Below are 20,686 nucleotides of genomic sequence, written 5' to 3' on the forward strand. Positions count from 1 at the left end.
GGTTGTACTGATGATTCAGAAAAAATCACTAAAAACATAGCAACAAGCAAGTAATGCATAAATATCAACCACAATCCAAATAGTTTATGTATAAAAAAGTTTTACTGTTATTTTTCAAAAAAGCAAAACTCAACATAAACTTAAGACAATAAACTAGAATGTCATTTCATCCAGGGCTTTGTAGCATAATGGTAATGCACTCAACCACAGATTGTGTGATTTCAGGATCAAGCCTGGGTGTTGTCAGCCATACTGATGAGTTATATATATGGCGAAATACAGTTTGTGGACGACTATTTTATCTATAATTAAGTATATATATATATATATATATATATATATATATATATATATATATATATATATATAATTTAGGAATTTAAAATTTGTGATTTGAAAAAGTTAAATTTCAAATATAGAAATTTTATTGTATGCAAGATAAAGAATACAGTATAGTAAAATATATTTCCTTAACCCATGAGTTTTCGATGTTTATACATCTCGTCGGAGGAAAAACATTAGCAAATATTATAAAAGGTTTGCTCCTAATTTGTTAAAGGTAATAAACATAGAAAATGAAATTAAATGTTTTTAAAGTTTTTAAATCATTTTAGCTACGTAGAATAAGGAAAATTGGATATTGATGCAGCAAAAAAAAAAAAAAAGGATATTGAACTTCAAATCAAAAGTGTATGCTAAATCCTGTAATGGAAGTTCTTGGTATTCGGCAGGTAAAAAGATCCAACACGTATTGTAATAAATCCAAGGAAGCTGGTAACCATCCAATATATACATATTTCCACAGCTTTTCTTCAGTTTGATTGGATATCCGGTAAATCTTTGATTATATCAATCCGGTAAAAAGTTTTTTTTCATATATCAGTTTCAAAATTAAGTTCAAGTTTTCAATCAATTTGTGAATAAAAACCAAAAGATATCCGTAGACATACAAATAAAATTAAATTAAAATTAGAAGTAAAATTAGATTAAAATGAAAATAATTAAATGAAAATGAAAATAATCAAATAAAAGAATTGCTTATCAAACTAAAGCAAAATAGTCTTTAAAAATCAGATGTAGTTTTTGTTATGAAGATTATATTTGTAAGTCCCCACAAATGAAAATTATATAATGTTATATTATTAAAATTGCCAGATTTAAATTCTATCTTCTAAAAATAAGGAAGTGGTAGGAGAATTTAACTTTAAGAGGGGGGGGGGGCAGAAAGAAAAAGAAAAAGAAAAGAAAATAAATAAAATGAAAGGAGCGTCTAACTTATTAATCTTGAATATGAAATATCTAGACAGGATTTGGCACGATTCAAAAAGTAGGTCAAGGTTCACGCTAAGAGTTAATCGGCAGAAAAGGAAAGGAAAGAAAAGAAAAGAAAAAGAAAAAGAAAGAAAAAGCCTAGTAATGTTAAAGAAAGAAGAAAGAAAGGAATAAAAAAGAAAGGGAGAAAAAATAATAAAAGCCCTACTTCTGTTTGTTTGCTCTTAACATATAATGCTGAAATTTATAATTCTAATATATAGAGTAAAATCCAACGTATATACTTAATGATAATAATATTTAATCGAAATCTTAGAGTTCAATTAATCTGTGAAAATATTGCATATAGTAACAAGGTGTATTAACATAAAAATATATTATGATAATAATAATAATAATAATAATGCGCCCCCCCTGCCTACACCCTAACTGACCGGCAGCAACCTGATATTTAATTTAGCACAAAAACCCTAAAAGTGGAAGCTTAACACATGCGTCAAGGACAAACGCCAAAAAAAAAGCACTGGAAAAGTGAGTCTAAGTTTTTAAAAAGTAAAATTTTACCCCGAATTTATTTCAGGAAGCAATGTGTCTTTGTTGCGATATAAGCCTATAATTCTGCGCTGTCCTAGAACGGAGGATGGAAGAACTAAATACCACAGCAGCGAGGGAAATTGTCTAAATCCTTTTTTTTTTTTCTCCCCTGACAGTTCTAGCGACTAAGTAGTAAGGTGGAAGGTAGACCTATGTTCAAACGCCTTCTTACAGAGCATTACTTTCGACTTTTACTAAGTAAAATACTAAGTTGAATTTTTTTTTTTTTGTCTGTTCATGTCTTTTTTGTACGTGTGATAGTGCACAATACCTCCCGTATACACGGGAGATATTCCCTAATCCCTGCAGCAGAACCACAGGGAAAATAATTCTGGGCCCCGTGTTGCCACAAACACTAAAATATGAAAAATGTCGATCACAAATAACCCAAACCGTGGGACCCAGAAGAAAGATCTGGGTGTCATGATCGGCAGGTGTTCCTTCGGTAGCCAGCATGGGGAACCCGGTCGTCATCCTGCGTATGTTGGCCAACTTTCTAATTTCAGAAACTCAAATAACATGGACGCAGAACAGGTAAGTATAACCTCTAATTTCAGGGGACAAAATCATAGTAAACAAACACAGCACAACCATGATAACCATCAAAATAGAAAAAAAACGAAGAAAGAAACGGACAACAAAAGACGATAAACTCATAATGGAATGCTATTATAGAAGTCATCCTAAATATAGATATGGAGGTTATCGAAAATGAATGAAAGAACTATGGGACCTGTCCAGTGACTACCATGCAACAGAACAAAGAATTGCGCACCAAGCAAGACTGATACTCAAGAATGATTGGCTCTCGAAACTAGAACTAACAGAAATACAGCGAAGAATAAATGATGAAATTGAACAAGAAGCATCCCCCAATGGAACTAAACGTAGAGAAACCCTACGAGTTGAATCCCTCCAAGAAAAAACACCAAAAGAGGACCTACCACGACCAAACTCTACAAACGTGGAAACCGAGAACAATGAAACAGAACTAACAGAGAATGAAGCAGATGAAATAAATAAAATAATAAAGTTCATGAACAAGGAAAAAACAAATCTTCCATCGTTAAGGAATCAAGAGCAGATGAAATTAAAAACAGAAACAGAGAAGGTTAACAAGCTCCTCCCACACATCCCAACGGATACAATCTCAGACCTAAACAACTTAATTTATGCAGGTGCCAAAATGGTAAGTATGAACTTCAAATCAGAAAAAAAAACGGGGACAAGTGGACCGACAAAACCTGGATGGGAAATTAGACTAGAAATTCAAATATACAAACATACAAAGAAGCCAAAATGATCAACAGGAAGAAAGCAATGTGGAGAAGATGGAAGATTGGAAATGTAATTGGCAGGGAGAGGCTAAACAAGAAACATGAAGAACAGGTCCAAAAAATAAAAGCAAAAGAAGCGAGATTGAGACGATATAGATATAAATCTGAACAATGCAAACAAAACAGAACATTTGAAACTAATGAAGCCAATTCTACCAAAATGTGAACGGCGGAAAAACAAAAACAGAACAACCAAATCCGACAGAAACAAAACTCTACTGGAGTAAAATATGGGAAGAATGATGAGATCACAATAGAAATGCCGAATGGCTGGAAGACATGAAGGAAGAATTACAACAAATAGAAGAACAGTAAATGAAATCAGCAATGAAAACCCTAAAGAAAACCATAGGAAAAATGGCAAACTGAAGAGCACCAGGGTACGACGGGATACATGCATACTGGTTCAAAATATTCACAACCTTACACGAAAGACTAGCCCAAAACCTGAGAAGTTGTATACAGGAAGCAAGCATACTAGACTGGATGACAAAAGGTAGAATTACACTGCTACAGAATGACACGGAGAAAGGAATCGTCGCTAGCAACTATAGGCTGATCACATGCTAATCCATTATATGGAAGATACTGACAGCACAACTGAGGGAACAAATCTACCACTCATTAAATAATCGTGGACTCATCCCCGAGGAACAGAAAGGATGCTTAAAAGGAAAAAGAGGAACACATGATCTGCTATATATAGATCAAAAGATCCTAATGGAGATAAAAAGAAGGAGAAAGAATTTAGCCATGGCATGGATCTACTACAAAAAAGCGTACAACAGGATCCCCCAAACATGGATAATAGAATGCCTAAAATGTATAAAATACCAAGCGGGATCATCAACGTAATAGAAAAAGCAATGAAAACATGGAGACTGGGATTGACAGCTGATGGACAACACATAACAGAAATTAACATACAAAGAGGCATCTTCCAAGGAGACTCACTATCACCATTACTGTTCATCATAGCCATGACGCCCCTGAATAGTATTCTGAGAAAGTGCCAAGCCGGATACAAGTTTTCTAATACAGAGGAAAAAATGAACCACCTGATGTACATGGACGATTTGAAACTTTTTGCAAAGACCAAAAAGGAGCTAGAGACACTAATTAACACTACCAAGATCTTCAGCCAAGATATCCAAATGGAATTTGGAATGGAAAAGTGTGCACTACTAGTTATAAGAAAGGGAAAACTGGAAACGACAGAAGGCATGGAACTACCAACCAAATGGAGATGAGGGCACTAGGGAACAAGACGACTATAAATACTTGGGAATTCTGGAAGCAGACATCATCAAAGCAACAGAAATGAAAGAGAGAATTGGAAAGGAATACCTCAGGAGAACAAGAAAACTCATGGAAACGAAATTATATAACAGAAACTTAATAAAAAGGCATAAATACATGGGCAGTATCACTAGTAAGATACTCTGGATCGTTTATAGGGTAGACAAAAGAAGAACTGAGACAGCTCGACCAGAAGACCAGGAAACTCATGACCATGCATAAACACCCAAAGGACGATATTGACAGACTCTACGTAAAAAGGAAAAATTGGCGGAGAGGACTGGTCTGCATAGAAGACTATGTGAATGACACCAAAAAAGAACTAGTAAAATACACAATGCAAAATACTGAAAGGAAAATCATGGCAGCGAAAGACACTGAAAAAAAAACAACAAAACAGAAAACAGAGAGACAATGACAAAACGAGAAAAGAAAAATGGGGAGCGAAACAACTCCACGGAAGATTCATAAGAATGACAAAAGATGAGAATAACGAAAACACCTGGACATCGATGTGAAAAGGATATAAACCAAGAAACTGAATCTCTAATAACTGCAGCACAAGATAACTCGATAAGAACCAACTATATCAAAGCAAAGATCGATAAATCACAAGAAAACAGCAAATGCAGACTCTGTGGACAAAGAGACGAAACAATAAACCATATAGTAAGTGAATACAGCAAACTGGCCCAAAAGGAATACAAAAACAGACACGACCAAATATGAAAGAAAAGGAGAAACGGAGTAAATACACAGAGCAAGCCAGAGAGTTAAAAGGGATTTGGATGATGAAGAAAAAATAATACCTATAATAGTAGGAGCCCTAGGAACAATTCCGAAAAACTTTACAAAAAGAATGGGAGAAATTGGAATCAGAGGAAAGGCTGCAAAAATACAATGGCTAACCATAAAGAAAACGGCTGAAATATTAAGGAAAACCCTTGAATGCGGAGAATAATACAAGAATATATATATAACGAAGAAGCGTTACAGGGAATGAAGAACACTGAAGCTGCATATCTACAAGTTCTACACCCCCATCACGCATCATCTCCCATTGTCTCATCACCATTCCCTCCCCCACAAAAAAAAGTGATACCAAAGAGCTGAGAAGGGTCAAGGAGGATGGAAAGACAGAGGAGAGAGTGCTGACCAGACCTCCGCTGGACAAGTGCGACGAGAACTAGGGTCTTGGGGAAGCTTAAAATAATAACAATAATAATAGTACTACTAATAATAATGGTAAAAAACAATAACGATAATAATATGATAATAATAATAATAATAATAATAATAGCAATAGTAAAAGTTATGATGATAAGGATTATACCTGTATAATACTACTACCACCACCACCAACAACGCAACCATTAAAACAATCATAAAATAATTATATATACATATATATGCACACAAACACACACATATATAAGTATACACAAACACACACATATATACGTATACACAAACACACATATACATACATATACACACACATGCATACATATATATACACATATACATACATATACATACACACATGCACACACATATATATACATACATATACACACATACATATACAGGGTGTCCACAAAGTCTGGCTACATTATGTAGCCAGACTTTGTGGGAGCATCCTCTAGATTATGTAGCCAGACTTTGTGGGCACCCTATATATATATATATATATATATATATATATATATATATATATATATATATATATATATATATATATATATAAAAGTTGCAATAAGTTTACTAAGGTAATCAAAATGGTAAACTTAAAATATATTATAAATATTAAAGAGTTAATATTTACAAGTAAAATAAACTCAGCCAGATATAAAAAGCTCAATAAAACCGAAAAGGAAATAGAGCTTATAATATGAACAAATGATTAATAAAATATGTTAAAAGACATCTTGAAAAAGAGTTAAAAACATATTTAATTTTAAAAAAGGAAGCACAAGATAAGTGGATAGTCCTTAATCTGCGGAGTTTCGAAGAAATACTCTCCTTCTCATCAGAGGGCAGGAATTAGCAAAATGCAGGATCGGATTTTGCATATAAAAGTATTTAATGAAACTACAAGTAAGTCAAAGATCTTACTTGGTTAAAAAAAAAGGGTGAGGTAAGGGGAACAGGAGGCAAAAGAAAAATAATTAAAAGATTTCACATGAATGGATAGTCCGGTGAAGGGTAAAAATCCAAAAATGGTAAAATCCAAAACGGTCGAATTTAAAATTTCAATCCACTGGGTAAATTCCAAATGGTCCAAAATCATCCAAAAGGCAGAGTTCCTTGGAAAAAAGTGCAAATGGAATGAATTCCAAATCATTAAAAGAAAAGTACTAGAGATAATATTTGAAACACGTCTGTCAAGGCTGGATGAATAAAAAAAATTAAGGTTAAAAAAAAACCCGAAAAAAACGGTGACAATTTAAATTTGAAAAGCAAGGTCAAACTGACCCAGACAAAAAGCGCGAAAGTTAGCGTTAATAATAAGGTCAGCTTAGATATGCATGTGAATGTCTCAGAAATAAATTAAGAAAACTGATCAGAAGAACAAACAAATGGCCAAGTTCAAGAAATGGGGCATCTGTTATAAATATACATACATATATACATATATATATATACATATATATATATATATATATATATATATATACACACAAACACACACATACATCGATATATATATAAAAAAAATAAATAAATTAAAAAAAATATATATATATAAAATAAAAAATAAAAATAAATAAATAAATAGAAAATTATATATATACAGTCACATACATACATACAGATATACATACATACATACAGACACACAAATGCACACATACATGTATATACATACAAACACGCATATAAATATATATACACATATATGAATACATATACAATAACACACACACATATATATACATATATATACAAACACACACGCATGCATAAACATATACACATATCCAAAAACATATACAAGTTAAACAAAAAACATACATACTTACATACAAAATAAGAGGAGAGGCCTGTATCTGCAAACTCCGGAATAAGGCAAATAAACGTGTATGTAAATGCATATAGTTAAATATAAGTAAACAAATACATAGAATAAAAATGAGTAGGTTGATGTATATATTTAATTAATCGGTATACTTATACCATAAAACGGAGACAGCAGATGGAAAACCGGCCAAAGAAATAAAAAAAATTTAAAAGAATTAAAAATATAAAAAGCTTAGAAGGTAAGATTATAAAAAAAAAAATTAAAAAAAATTATGGGAAAAGATATATATTTGAAGGGTTAAATTAATAGCTATGTGATTTCAAATTTACACTATTTAACCTTGGACATATGTTTGCAATAAGAGATCAGTTCGTTTTTAGAGTTTATTATATTACTACTTTGAGGGGAGGTTATAATAGTTATAGCTTCAGATGTACACAGGTGACAAGACTTAGATCCTGGAGTATAAGACTTAACTTTTTTTAGGATGGTCCATTTAATTGAAAAGTGGGTATTGGTAGAGTTAAGCTTTTTAACCAGTGTAGTTAGAGAAGTTCCCTGGTTATTATTTGAATTTTGGTTATTGAAAGAAGAAGTGTGGTTTGAAATTCTTTTCTTTATTAAAGTTGAAGTAGCACCTATATATGTATATGTTTTATTAATAGTTCGGGGTCGAGAATTAATATTAATTTTTTGATTTATACTGGGAAGAGAATTTAAATTTTGTTCATTTTGATGAACAGAGGGTAGGACAGTAATTGTATCAGGATTGGTTTGGAGGGGATAATTAGTGTTATCAGTGTTAGGATGGCTGCTATGAAAAATATTATTATTATTATTATTATAGCTGGTTGTATGATTGAAAATAGAGGGGCTGGTTGAATCGTTTGTTGGATTAATAATTATATCAAAGGGAGGGTCGGAGGAAGGATAATTTGGTGGCAAAATGTTATTGTCTATTATGCGAGAATTGCGTGGGAGTTATGTAATTGTGCATGAATATAGTACATCTTTATGGATGCAATCATTATTGAGTGGGCAAAGATGTTTGTTAATACAGTTGCAGTTTCTTTTTGGTTGGATTGGGAAAGGGATTTTTTGGGCTGATTTAATTTTTTTGTTATTAGATGCTAAGATTCTTTGTGCTAAATTAGGCATAGTAGAATAAGAAATTCTTATTGAGTTTTTATTAAAAATTGAACTATATCTGTGTGGGTATTTGAAAGAGTTTTCTACAATATTGAAGAATTCTTTAGATATATTAGTTTTAACATTTATGCTAAATGGAGGATTAAACCAAATATTTTTCTTTCTCCTAGTGCGACAGGGTGGGTTAGAAGTATTACGATTAGCATGTTGGTTCGGATTATATTTGTGGAGTGGACCATTGCTATTGATAGCAGCAGATCTTGTTATTTGAACTGGTTTCTTGCGAGTCATATTGTGTGTGATTACAGATTTAAGACGGCATACAGGTGGAGTATAATGGTTATATTGAATCTTTTCATTGTATCCTGAATTTCCTAAGGCATTATTGAAGAAAGTAGCATTTTGATTAAAGGTTTTTTTATCGGCTGAGAGCGTAGAAATTCTTCTAGAGACGGATGGTACTATAGATTTTATAATTGAATTGGGGTGGTTAGAAGATTTATGGACGTATAAAAGCGTAAGGTTTGGTTTATGATAGGGGCTGTAAGTTTCAGTATTAAGATTAAGTGTAATGTCTAGAAAATCTGAAGTTTTTTAATTTAGTTCAATAATTATAGAAAGGCCAAAATTATTAAAAAAGTTATGTAATTTTTTAATTGTATTATTATACTCTCTTGGCCTGGCTGTTGTTGTAAATAGAGCATCGTCTCTATAAAGGCCCCCTTGGATCTGTTTAAAATGGTATCTCAATTCTTTCAGTAAGAAGAGTCCCACTAAATCTGTAACCTCAGCAGAGTCGGAAGCACCCATTAGGATGTCAAAATTATTAGGGGTATCTTTTCTAGTCCAAAACTTATTGTTAAATTGTATAAGGGATTTTCTGGCTAGGAGAATTAATTTAATTTCCAAATGAGTTAAGTCAGAATTTCTTTTAGCAAAGATTAGGGCCTTATTTAAGAGGATCGGTGAAATTGATTGATAATAATTGTTGATGTCAAAGGTTATGAAGTTAAGGAGGTGTTTATTTTTAAGGGAAACAAACCAATTAATTACAGAATTCGAATTTTGCCAAAGGGGGAAGCTAAATTTTTCTTTAATAGAGGGGATAATTCTATCTAAGATATATTTGCTCACCGCACCCAAGTCAGAGCTAGATGGGCAGATCAATCTGATGGAGGGGTTATCATAAAAATTAGGTTTATGGTCTTTGAGGGTGAATCTAGGGGTACCTGGAGAAAGTATTTCAGTGGAGTTATGAATGTTCATAGAAGTCAATAAAGATTTAGCTTCAGAATTAATAGAATCCAAAAGGTTGCGGGGGACTATTTTATAAGATTTATTAAGCTCTTTATGTATGTCTTTTATATGTAGGATAGTCAAGTTTATAGTAATTTTTAGTCTATATATATATATATATATATATACAGACACACACACACACGCACGTGCGTGTATATATATATATATATATATATATATATATATATATACAGGGTGCCCACAAAGTCTGGCTACATAATCTACAAGATGCTTCCACAAAGTCTGGCTACATAATGTAGCCAGACTTTGTGGACACCCTGTATATATATATATATATATATATATATATATATATATATATATATATATATATATATATATATATATATAATTTTCAGAATGTGAGAGATTGTATATAATGAATTCCACAGCCAAACAACGTCGCAGCCCACAAGAGCCATGACAGTCAAAGAATCGGAAGTCCAAGACTTATATATATATATAAAACAGAAGCAGTAATCTCTATATAAATAAAACAAACTCATTTTTTCTGATGTGAGTTTAACCTTAATAGGATTAAAAATCACGACATTACATTCAAATGTAATGTCCTTACACTTCAGTACAGGATCTGAGGTGTGCTATAGGCCTACTACCCTTACAGTTCCTTGATATTCGTACATTTTCTATATTTTTTCACTGCCACAATCGGTTAGAATCAATGGTAGTTGTAAAATCTTTTCTCTCTATTCAATTCATACTCCGCCCGCGACCACTTAACACTGCAGATACGTCCACAGGGGAATATACGAGGAACACTGGTTTGAGTTCCAGTTATTCTGTGGGTTACTTGTGCCATTTTATAAATTTCTTCTTCTTTTTTCCCCTTTTTTTCCTCACTTTATATTTTCTCTCTTTTTGTAGGGAGGTGGGGGTTGCGATTTGAAGGATTACTTAAACTAACATTGGATTCTAGTTTTTGCAAGAAACTTTAACAATCAGTTGCCAGCATTCTTCAAATCTTGCACCGATTAGTCGCTTTAATATTTTATTTACTGTCTTTATACTTCTATTATGTTTGTACTGATTTCATACGTGATACTGGGGGGGGGAGCTGACTTCCTATTTTCGGATTAGTTACTTATTCATTATTTATTACATTGCATTTCTGAGAGTTTCATTAGCACAATTACTACTACGCTATCGAAATTGGAATCAGACGACATTCAAATTGGTTAACAGCAACAACAAAGAAAACATTATAGAAAAAGAAACCAAAACAAACCAACATTAAAAAAAATAAAAAACATGGTCAGTTTTCTGGTTTTATTTATACATTTTTTTTCTTTTTCATTGAAACAAAGAAAAATAAATAAATAAAATCTAATAAACATATTTTCATTATACACGGTAAGTTTTATTTTTTTGAATTTTTTTTTCCATTTAAAAAAAAACAAAAAAATTATATTTAGATAAACATATTTGCATTTTACGTGGTAACTTTTTGGAGGTTTTTCTTTTTTTTTTCCTTTTTTTCCTTTGGTATTCTTTTACGTTCGTTTTGTTTTTTTATTCCTTTCAATTTTACGTGTCATATATTAGCTAAACCAGGGAGGGGGGCATCTATAAATATAAAAGCTAAAGTGTGTGTGTGTGTGTGTGTGTGTGTGTGTGTGTGTGTGTGTGTGTGTGTGTGTGTTCCTTCACCCTAAACTTGGCCTCCTCCTGCTACTACGACACCGACGTCATGTTTGACCTAGAAAACGTTGACGTTAGTTTCAAGCACATGCAAGTGTTTTTAAAGGTTAATTTTATCCATCCTCAATTGTGTGTCTCGTTGGCGCAGGGGTAACGTGTCAGGCATTTTTTTCCACCTTAGTCTCAATACTTCGGGTTCGAGCCTGTCTTCCTACCTAAACCTTTTTTCCTCTTTTACACCTTTTTTTTTCCTTTTTTTTTACATTTGTTCGCGGTTTTGTTTTGTTTTGGTTTTTCCAATTTTTTATAACATCCTGTTTTTTTTTATAATATTAAAACAGGGTCCCCCCTCCTACAAACACATCTTCAAACACCCGGGCAACGCCGGGTACCCCCCGCTAGTAATAGTAATAATAATAATAATAATAATAATAATAATAATCGTAATAAAGGTTAAAAAAACAAAATTGATTGCCAACAATTACCAGAGATGACGCATTTTGAGTATTATGAATTTTTGCATTTTCAAATATCTATATAAGTGGGAAAATATTTTTCAACAGGAAACTATATGATCTACTTAAGAGTATGAAAATTTAGCTTTATAATGGTATTGATTAGCGGGTGTTAAAGCAGTGTTAATACAGTATTCATGCTAATTCCTAAAAGTGAAATTAGCGTTTTGGGATTTAAATTATATGTGAAAGCGTGCATGGTGAATTACTAAACAGTATGAAATAGGAGGACATTAGTACATAAGCTGAAAGGAATGTAGTATATTAGGTGAATAGTAATAAGTAATGGGTGTTTTATTTTTAAAACGGTAAATGTTTAAGGATAATCTATGTTATTTTAAGTTGGCTGCATTTAAATTTTTCTTGTGTTTACATTTATAAACTAACTCATTTTTGGTATTTATTATAGGTTTAGGGAAAGTTATAATATTGACTGCTTCGGAGATACAAAGATTACAAAATTGAGCTCCTGGAGTGTATGATCTAGCTTTTATCAGTATATTCCATTTGATTGAATAGGGAATCTTCCTGTTCTCTAGATTATTAATTAATGTAGTTAAAGATGTTCTATCATTGGTTTGTGTTCTTTCATTTTTGAAGGAATGCATGTGGTTTGAAGTTCTTATTTTTATTAAGTTTGAGGTTGCACCAATGCAAGTGAATGCTTTTAATGTATTTTCATTGTTTAATGGCTTATTCAACTCATGGTCGGTAATTGTTATGTTGGGAAACCGTGTCGATTGAAATTCTGAATATACACAAGGGGAAAGCTGGCTAGTATTCTGTGGGTTTATATTAGGAATAATATTATTAGAATTGTTATTTTGGTTGTTGCTGATGTTATTAGAATCTTGGCTACCTATATTTGCGCCCAGTGTATTTTGATTAGACTCATTATTTGTTTTGTAGATTTGGTTGCTCCTATATGTCAGCAATTGTGTCACCATGCAAGCGTATACCATAGCTTTGTGAATGCAATCGTTATTTAGAGGGCATTCATTTTTTATTTTGGCAGTTGTATTTATTTCTAAGGACTAAATTATTGGAAAGATTCTGAGCTTTTTTAATTTTCATATTATTTGTTGAAATTATAGTCTGGGCAAGATTCGGCATTGTAGAGTATGATATTTTTATAGAGTTTTTATTTAATATTGTGTCGTACTTATGTGGGTACCTAAATGATTTTTCTACTATTCTAAAAGATTCCTTAGGTATGTTGGTTTTTACATTTGAGCTATATGGTGGATTGAACCATATAGCCTTCTTACATCTTATTCTTCCGTTTTTATTATATTGTTTTTGATTAGAAATTGTATTGTTAGGAAAATGTTGTCTTGTGTTGTTATTAGTTTTTTTTGTCATATTGTGAGTAATTACTGAATTTAATTTTTTCACTAGAGGGTTTTTTTTAGTTATATTCTATATGTTCTTTATATCCTGAGTTCATTAAAGCATTGTTGTAAAATGTCGATACTTGGTCAAAAAGCTTTTTTTGTCAGCTGACAGATTTGAGATCCTTTTGGATATAGAAGGTACTATTGAATTAATTATTGACTTTGGATGATTGGATTGCTTGTGCACATAAAATAGGTTCAGATTAAGCTTATGGTAAGGTGTAAGATTCAGAATGTAGATTCAAGGAAATATCCAAGAAGTTGGATGTTTTTTTATTTGGGTCGACTTCAATTGTTAGGCCATAACTTTTTAAAAATTTGTGTAGCTTTTTATAGTGTTGTTGTATTGCCTAGGCCTGGTTGGAGTTACAAATAAATAATGTGTCATCTCTGTAGAGTCCTCCTTGTAGATTGTTGAATTCTATGTTAATTTCTCTTAAACAATTTCTCTTTTACAAGTCATTCATAAAAAAGATCGCATATCCCCTACTAATTATGTCATCGTAGAAATTGCTATGTAGTTATTGTGTTGTAAGCATTTTTCGTAGTTCATTTCATAACGATCGCAACACAACATGCTTGTGCTACACATATTTTACCCTCTCGCACCCTACCACTGGTTGCACAGTTACAAACTGAAATAGTGAGATGACTGAGCAGTGGCATAGTGTGCATGTTTTATTATCACGGAGTTTTAACCTCTTCAGCAGCTGGACATACACACACACATACACATAAGCAAGCAAACATACATATGTATATATATCCCTAGTTCTCACAATATAGTAACCATCCAGAACTTGAGAGGGAGGCTAACAGGTACTACACCTTGCCGAAGGGTGACCTGAAACTATGCAAGGCAGAGGCGTTCATCTCCCTGAGGTAGTAGGTATACCACATATACATATATATATATATATATATATATATATATATATATACATACACACACAAACATATATATATGCACATATATATATACACATATATATATACACATACACACATGCACGCACGCACAAACACACATACACCACACACCAACACACATATATATACATATATATATATAGAGAGAGAGAGAGGGGGGGAGGGAAAGAAAGGAGAATCTAACTGGATCCTTTGTTTAAAATATTTGCATGACAAAAAACAATAAGTCTTGTCCATATTCTTTTTATGAAAGAAAAATGAGCTCGAATAAAAATCTTACTGGTTCATGAGAGTTCCCTTGGCACTTTCAATGTGTTTCATACAAAGATTCTGGAAGCACCCTATTTCCATAGAATCTTTACGATCATGAAATTCTCTGATGTCTATGAATCGGAGATCTCTGAAAATAAGATTTATACACACATATAATTATATATTTTTATCTGGGAATCCTAAAAACATGTAAAAAAAAAAATGAACACTAACAAAATGCAAAAGCGTGTCATGGAATGTTACTAGAAATTAATTATTATAAATCAATCTGTCATAAGTCAGAGAGAAACACTAAAATATTGATCTTAAACGTCATTTCAATGTCATTTGTATTTAGAACAATCAAATTTAAACGTTGCCCACGTACAGTCATGTGACATATCAAAAGAAAATGTGTTTGTAGGTTAGAATATTGACCTGAGATAATTTTTTGTAACTGATCGATTTAACATGATCGTTAACATGTCAGTAAACAAATTTTAATTCTTTTTTAGTTTCTTGATTTATTTACTAAAATGTTAAAAAAAATAATTTTTATATCATATTAATTTACTTTGCTAGAAATCAATAAGAATACATTTTTTAATTACGCTTAAAAATTAAAATTTTTATATTACATGAAAAAGAAACATGGTATATGCTAAAAATATATATATATTTTTTTTTTTTTTTTTTTTTACAAAGGCATCACCACATTATCAAGGCCCAGAGGCCACTCAAGGATAAGGGTTAAAGAGTGCACAGTAGAAATTGGTCAATATAGTAATCATTAGTAATGAAAATTTGGTAAATTTAATAACTTATATTGAACGGCTCATCAAGAACTTATTTACTTTAGACTTGAACACAACCATATTGTAGTCAGCCGGAAAGCAGGAAAACGGAAGACAATTCCACAGGCGTGCAGTTCTAAGAAAGAAGCTTTGTTCATGGAATCTACGTTTAGGTTTAGCCACAGATAAAGAGTGGGGGAAATTATTGATAGTGTTTACAGCTAGACGAGTGTTTCTTGTGAAAGTTTGGCGAGGGGGGACCAAAGATTGAAGCTCAGTTGAACACTTTCCATGAAAATAACGATACATCAGAGACAAACTCGCAACATCTCTTCTGTGAGATAGAGGTTGCAAGGAGGAGAAAAGGACATCTCCTACGAGGCTACGAAGTCTATTTTGAACTCTATCAAGGCAGGACAAGTCCTTTCTAGCAGCTCCTGCCCAGATGTGGCAACAGTATTCCATCCTTGGACGTACCTGGCTCTTATATAGGTAGAGAATAGCATCAGCAGTGAGATATCTACTGGATCGATAGAAAGATCCCACCATTTTTCCAGCGGCCTTGGCAACAGATTTGATATACGTGTTCCATTTAAGATCAGGAGTAATGGTCAAGCCCAGAAGCTTGTCAAAACTTGAGGCCTCCTGAAGACGAGAGCCATTCATTTCAATTGATGACAAATGTGGATTAGAATGTTGATGATGTAAAGAGAGAAGCTTGGTTTTAGATGCATTAAAAGTAACCAGCCACTCCTTTCCCCATTGTACTACGTGCTCAAGATCAGAGGAGAGAGAATTGGAGAGAACTTGCTCGTTTACTGTCTTAGATGTGGTACCATAAATGGTAGTGTTGTCAGCATAAATGTCTACAAATGATGTAAGGATATGATTTGGAAGATCATTAATGTAGATCAGGAAAAGAGTTGGGCCCAGGATGGATCCCTGAGGGACACCGGCATTAATACTGTGAGCTTCTGATTTTTGCCCCTCAACTACTACTCTTAAGAACCTATCAGAAAGAAATGATTTAATAATTGAGAAGACTTTTCCAGCTATACCATAGCTAGCGATCTTATGAAGTAAACCTTTATGCCATACCCTATCAAAGGCTTTAGATATGTCAAGAGCAATTGCTCTAGAAAGATTGCCACCGTCGAGAGATTTGCTAATCCTATGCGATATAACTGTAATGACATCTGCTGTAGATCTAGCAGAACGGAAACCATATTGAGTGTCACTAAGAAGGTTATTTTTGTTGAGATGTTTGATTACTTCTGTATTTAACACAGATTCTAGCAACTTACTCATGACGCACAGGAGACTTATTGGCCTGTACTGAGAGGGGGATGAGCGATCACCTGAATTCTTAAATACAGGGCATACTGATGAGGTTTTCCAGGGAGATGGGAAACTATTCTCCTTAAGACAACGTTTAAACAGTTTTGTAAGTATGGGCGCTAATTCAGGTTGAAGTTTTTTGAGTACTATAATTGGAATACCATCAGGGCCAGTTGCTTTACTCGAATCAAGGTTTTTGATTAGCTTCGCAACATCACGTACAGATATACGTATATCACATAGCGTGTTTTCTGATACAGGAGGAAATATTGGGGGTTGGCGGTCTTGGTCGCAAAGGGTAGAATTTGCTGCAAAGTTCTTGACAAAGAGTTTGGCTTTGTCTGATGCTGACGAGATTACCTCAGGTCCATTGATAATAGTTGGGATGGAGCACACGCTTCTGTTCAGGATTCTGTTTGCTATTTGCCAAAACTGGTGGGAACCAAGCCGCTGCTCAGCTACTTTGGACTTAACAGATTGAGCATACAACTCTCTTGCGTTCCTTATTACTTTCTTACAATGGTTGCTGGCAGTCCTGAAAACGGCTTTAGTTTCCATACATCTATTACGTTTGAAGCAGTGGAAAAAGTGATTTCTGTGCGCAATGGCAGCAGCACATTCTGGAGAGAACCATGGCTGGCTGTTAGGTTTTTTCTGAAACTTTTTAGAGGGTATGAAATGGTCAATACCTACAATTAACCATTCAGTTAGGTCTAATACTATAGAGGACACATCCTTTTTAAACATGGAATGCAGAGGTAGATCAGATATAAATGTACGGAAGCTATCCCAGTCAGCCTTAGTGTATCGATATACTGTACGATGAAGAGGTACATCTGGGGACTTATTACATTTCATTTTTATCTTAATTGATACAACAGAGTGGTCGGAAGATCCAAGAGGCGACAGAACAGAAACTGAACATAGTTCAGGGCAAGTAGTGAGAAAAAGGTCTAGTAGGCTCGCATACTGGCCATCATTATCGGGCACACGGGTAGGTTCCTGAACAATCTGAGTGAGGTCATAGGCAATGGAGAAATCATGACAGAACCTCCCCTCATCATCGGTCTTGTTTGAGTGGGTCAACCATTCAACGTTGTGAACATTGAAGTCTCCACATACGTGAATGTTAGCTGAAGGATAAGTAGAAAGGACTTGGTCAATTTTCTCAGATATGCTTTGAAAGATAGTAACTCCACTGTTGTGGGGGCGATAGAGAGTAAATATAAATGCAGTAGTGTGAGCTAAAGCAACCCGGAAGCACATATAGGGTAAGTTAGGATCTTCCCTGGAGATATCCCTCCCACATGGAAAGCTATCTTTAATATAGGCACATATTCCATGCCCATGGCGATCTTGGGGGTCAGATTTAGAAGTTAAGTTAGAGTATCCTGAAATTGCAAACTCATCTAGGGAAATAGCCTGTCCAATGCCAGTTTCACTTAAAAATAAAAGGTCTGGTTTAGTCTCCTGTAATGGGGTTCCAACCTCTGGAAGGTTAGAACGAAGACCCCTGATGTTGGAGAAGGAGACATGGTAGTAGGGGTCTACGTTGGAAGTTGGGGAACCGGGTTTAATCGTGTATTTTTTCTTGAAACTTGTCATGATGAAATTTTGGAATTTGTGGACTAGGTCGACAGATTTACTTAGAGCAGGACAGAGAGGGGAAATTAAGAGAGAAAAAGAAACGAAGAATTTTTTTTTATTTTTTATTTGTAGTTAATGATAAGGTAAAGCCGTAACAATTACCCACTAGTATGGCATCGAGAGGCCCCACCAGAAGCTACTGCATGGTCCAGAATCCATTCACCAAATGGCAATACAGCAGCCCCAGTACTTTGCACCTGCTGATAGGACAGCCTCCTTAGTGGTTAATCCAAGGTTCGGGTCCCTGACTATCAGGCGGATAACGTCAGCCCAGACAAAACGTTTACCTCCAGCACCCTTACTAGTGACATGGCTACAAGGATAGACATAGAAACAGAAAATTTCCGCCATCTCAGCCAACTGTTCGCAAAAATACTGCCAACCTAGAAAACAGCTTTTTCTTCTCCCTTTGTCCGAAAAATCACTCATTTAAAAAAAATGAGGACTGAGGGACAAATAAGAAGAAGCGAGAGTAACAGGAGCTGCCGATAACGCATCCACAATGCGTTTTCTACTCTCCATTAAAAAAAAAAAAAAAAAAAAAAAAAAAAAACTATTAAGTATTGTACTTAATAAAAGTCCAACGGACGTGTTTAAGGGAAAGTATGGTGATAGATTCCCCTCACACGAACTAAAAATGAGTATAATTCGTAATTTTTGCTATCAACTCGGTGGATAAATAAACATATGTACGAGGAAAAAAAAAAAAAAAAAAAAAAAAAAAAGGCTAGCATTTAATAAAACAGAAATACACAAATTAAATACTGAAATAAAATGGAGTTGTTAATATTTTAAATCTAAAATAAAAAGCATGATTGAAATCACTTATCTCAACAAAAACAATTCCGTCTCCAAATTGCAAACTGTGTTGAAAGAACTTCAGTTAGTAGCGTTCAAAACATTTTTTTTTTTAAATTAGCCGTTAATAGAAAATCGTGATTTTATTCTGAACTTAAGCTAGTAACGTTTTAAGAAGCTTACGATATAAAAGAAAAGGCTGATGGGGGGGGGGTTCTTCCGAAAGTAAGTTGGTGCCGTTATAAGTAATTTCGAGATAAGATGGAAGCCGGTATTGGACTAGAAAAAAAGCTAGCATTTAATAAAACAGAAATACACAAATTAAATACTGAAATAAAATGGAGTTGTTAATATTTTAAATCTAAAATAAAAAGCATGATTGAAATCATTTATCTCAACAAAAACAATTCCGTCTCCAAATTGCAAACTGTGTTGAAAGAACTTCAGTTAGTAGCGTTCAAAACATTTTTTTTTTTAAATTAGCCGTTAATAGAAAATCGTGATTTTATTCTGAACTTAAGCTAGTAACGTTTTAAGAAGCTTACGATATAAAAGAAAAGGCTGATGGGGGGGGGGTTCTTCCGAAAGTAAGTTGGTGCCGTTATAAGTAATTTCGAGATAAGATGGAAGCCGGTATTGGACTAGAAAAAAAGCTAGCATTTAATAAAACAGAAATACACAAATTAAATACTGAAATAAAATGGAGTTGTTAATATTTTAAATCTAAAATAAAAAGCATGATTGAAATCACTTATCTCAACAAAAACAATTCCGTCTCCAAATTGCAAACTGTGTTGAAAGAACTTCAGTTAGTAGCGTTCAAAACATTTTTTTTTTTAAATTAGCCGTTAATAGAAAATCGTGATTTTATTCTGAACTTAAGCTAGTAACGTTTTAAGAAGCTTACGATATAAAAGAAAAGGCTGATGGGGGGGGGGTTCTTCCGAAAGTAAGTTGGTGCCGTTATAAGTAATTTCGAGATAAGATGGAAGCCGGTATTGGACTAGAAAAAAAGCTAGCATTTAATAAAACAGAAATACACAAATTAAATACTGAAATAAAATGGAGTTGTTAATATTTTAAATCTAAAATAAAAAGCATGATTGAAATCACTTATCTCAACAAAAACAATTCCGTCTCCAAATTGCAAACTGTGTTGAAAGAACTTCAGTTAGTAGTATTACATAAGCTGTGTTTAATCGGCTGAATTATAATATCTGACAAAATCATGGTTAAACTGTTTTTAAAACAAGTACCTCTTGCAGTCTTGCAATTGGTTTTACAAGAACTGGTTACAAGTGCGATGCATGATAATTGTATAGAATATAGTTTGGTCTATCAAAGTTAAAGATAACCCGAACCTTTTTCCCAAGCATACAGGGCTAAT

At 33.3% G+C, this 20,686-nt stretch overlaps 1 protein-coding gene across 1 annotated transcript in view; it reads right to left on the reverse strand.

The window, feature by feature from the left end:
* LOC145292020 (dynein axonemal heavy chain 7-like) overlaps window positions 1–20,686 on the reverse strand; it is a 475,961-nt gene that overhangs the window by 316,963 nt on the left and 138,312 nt on the right. The window contains exon 8 of the mRNA XM_080138024.1: window positions 14,751–14,870. Within this exon, the coding sequence (XP_079994150.1) occupies window positions 14,751–14,870 (120 nt within the window). The remainder of the gene's footprint in view (window positions 1–14,750; window positions 14,871–20,686) is intronic.

The sequence above is a fragment of the Euprymna scolopes genome, chromosome 13 (genome assembly GCF_053919585.1).
Source record: "Euprymna scolopes isolate OS-2025 chromosome 13, ASM5391958v1, whole genome shotgun sequence".
NCBI lineage: Eukaryota > Metazoa > Mollusca > Cephalopoda > Sepiida > Sepiolidae > Euprymna > Euprymna scolopes.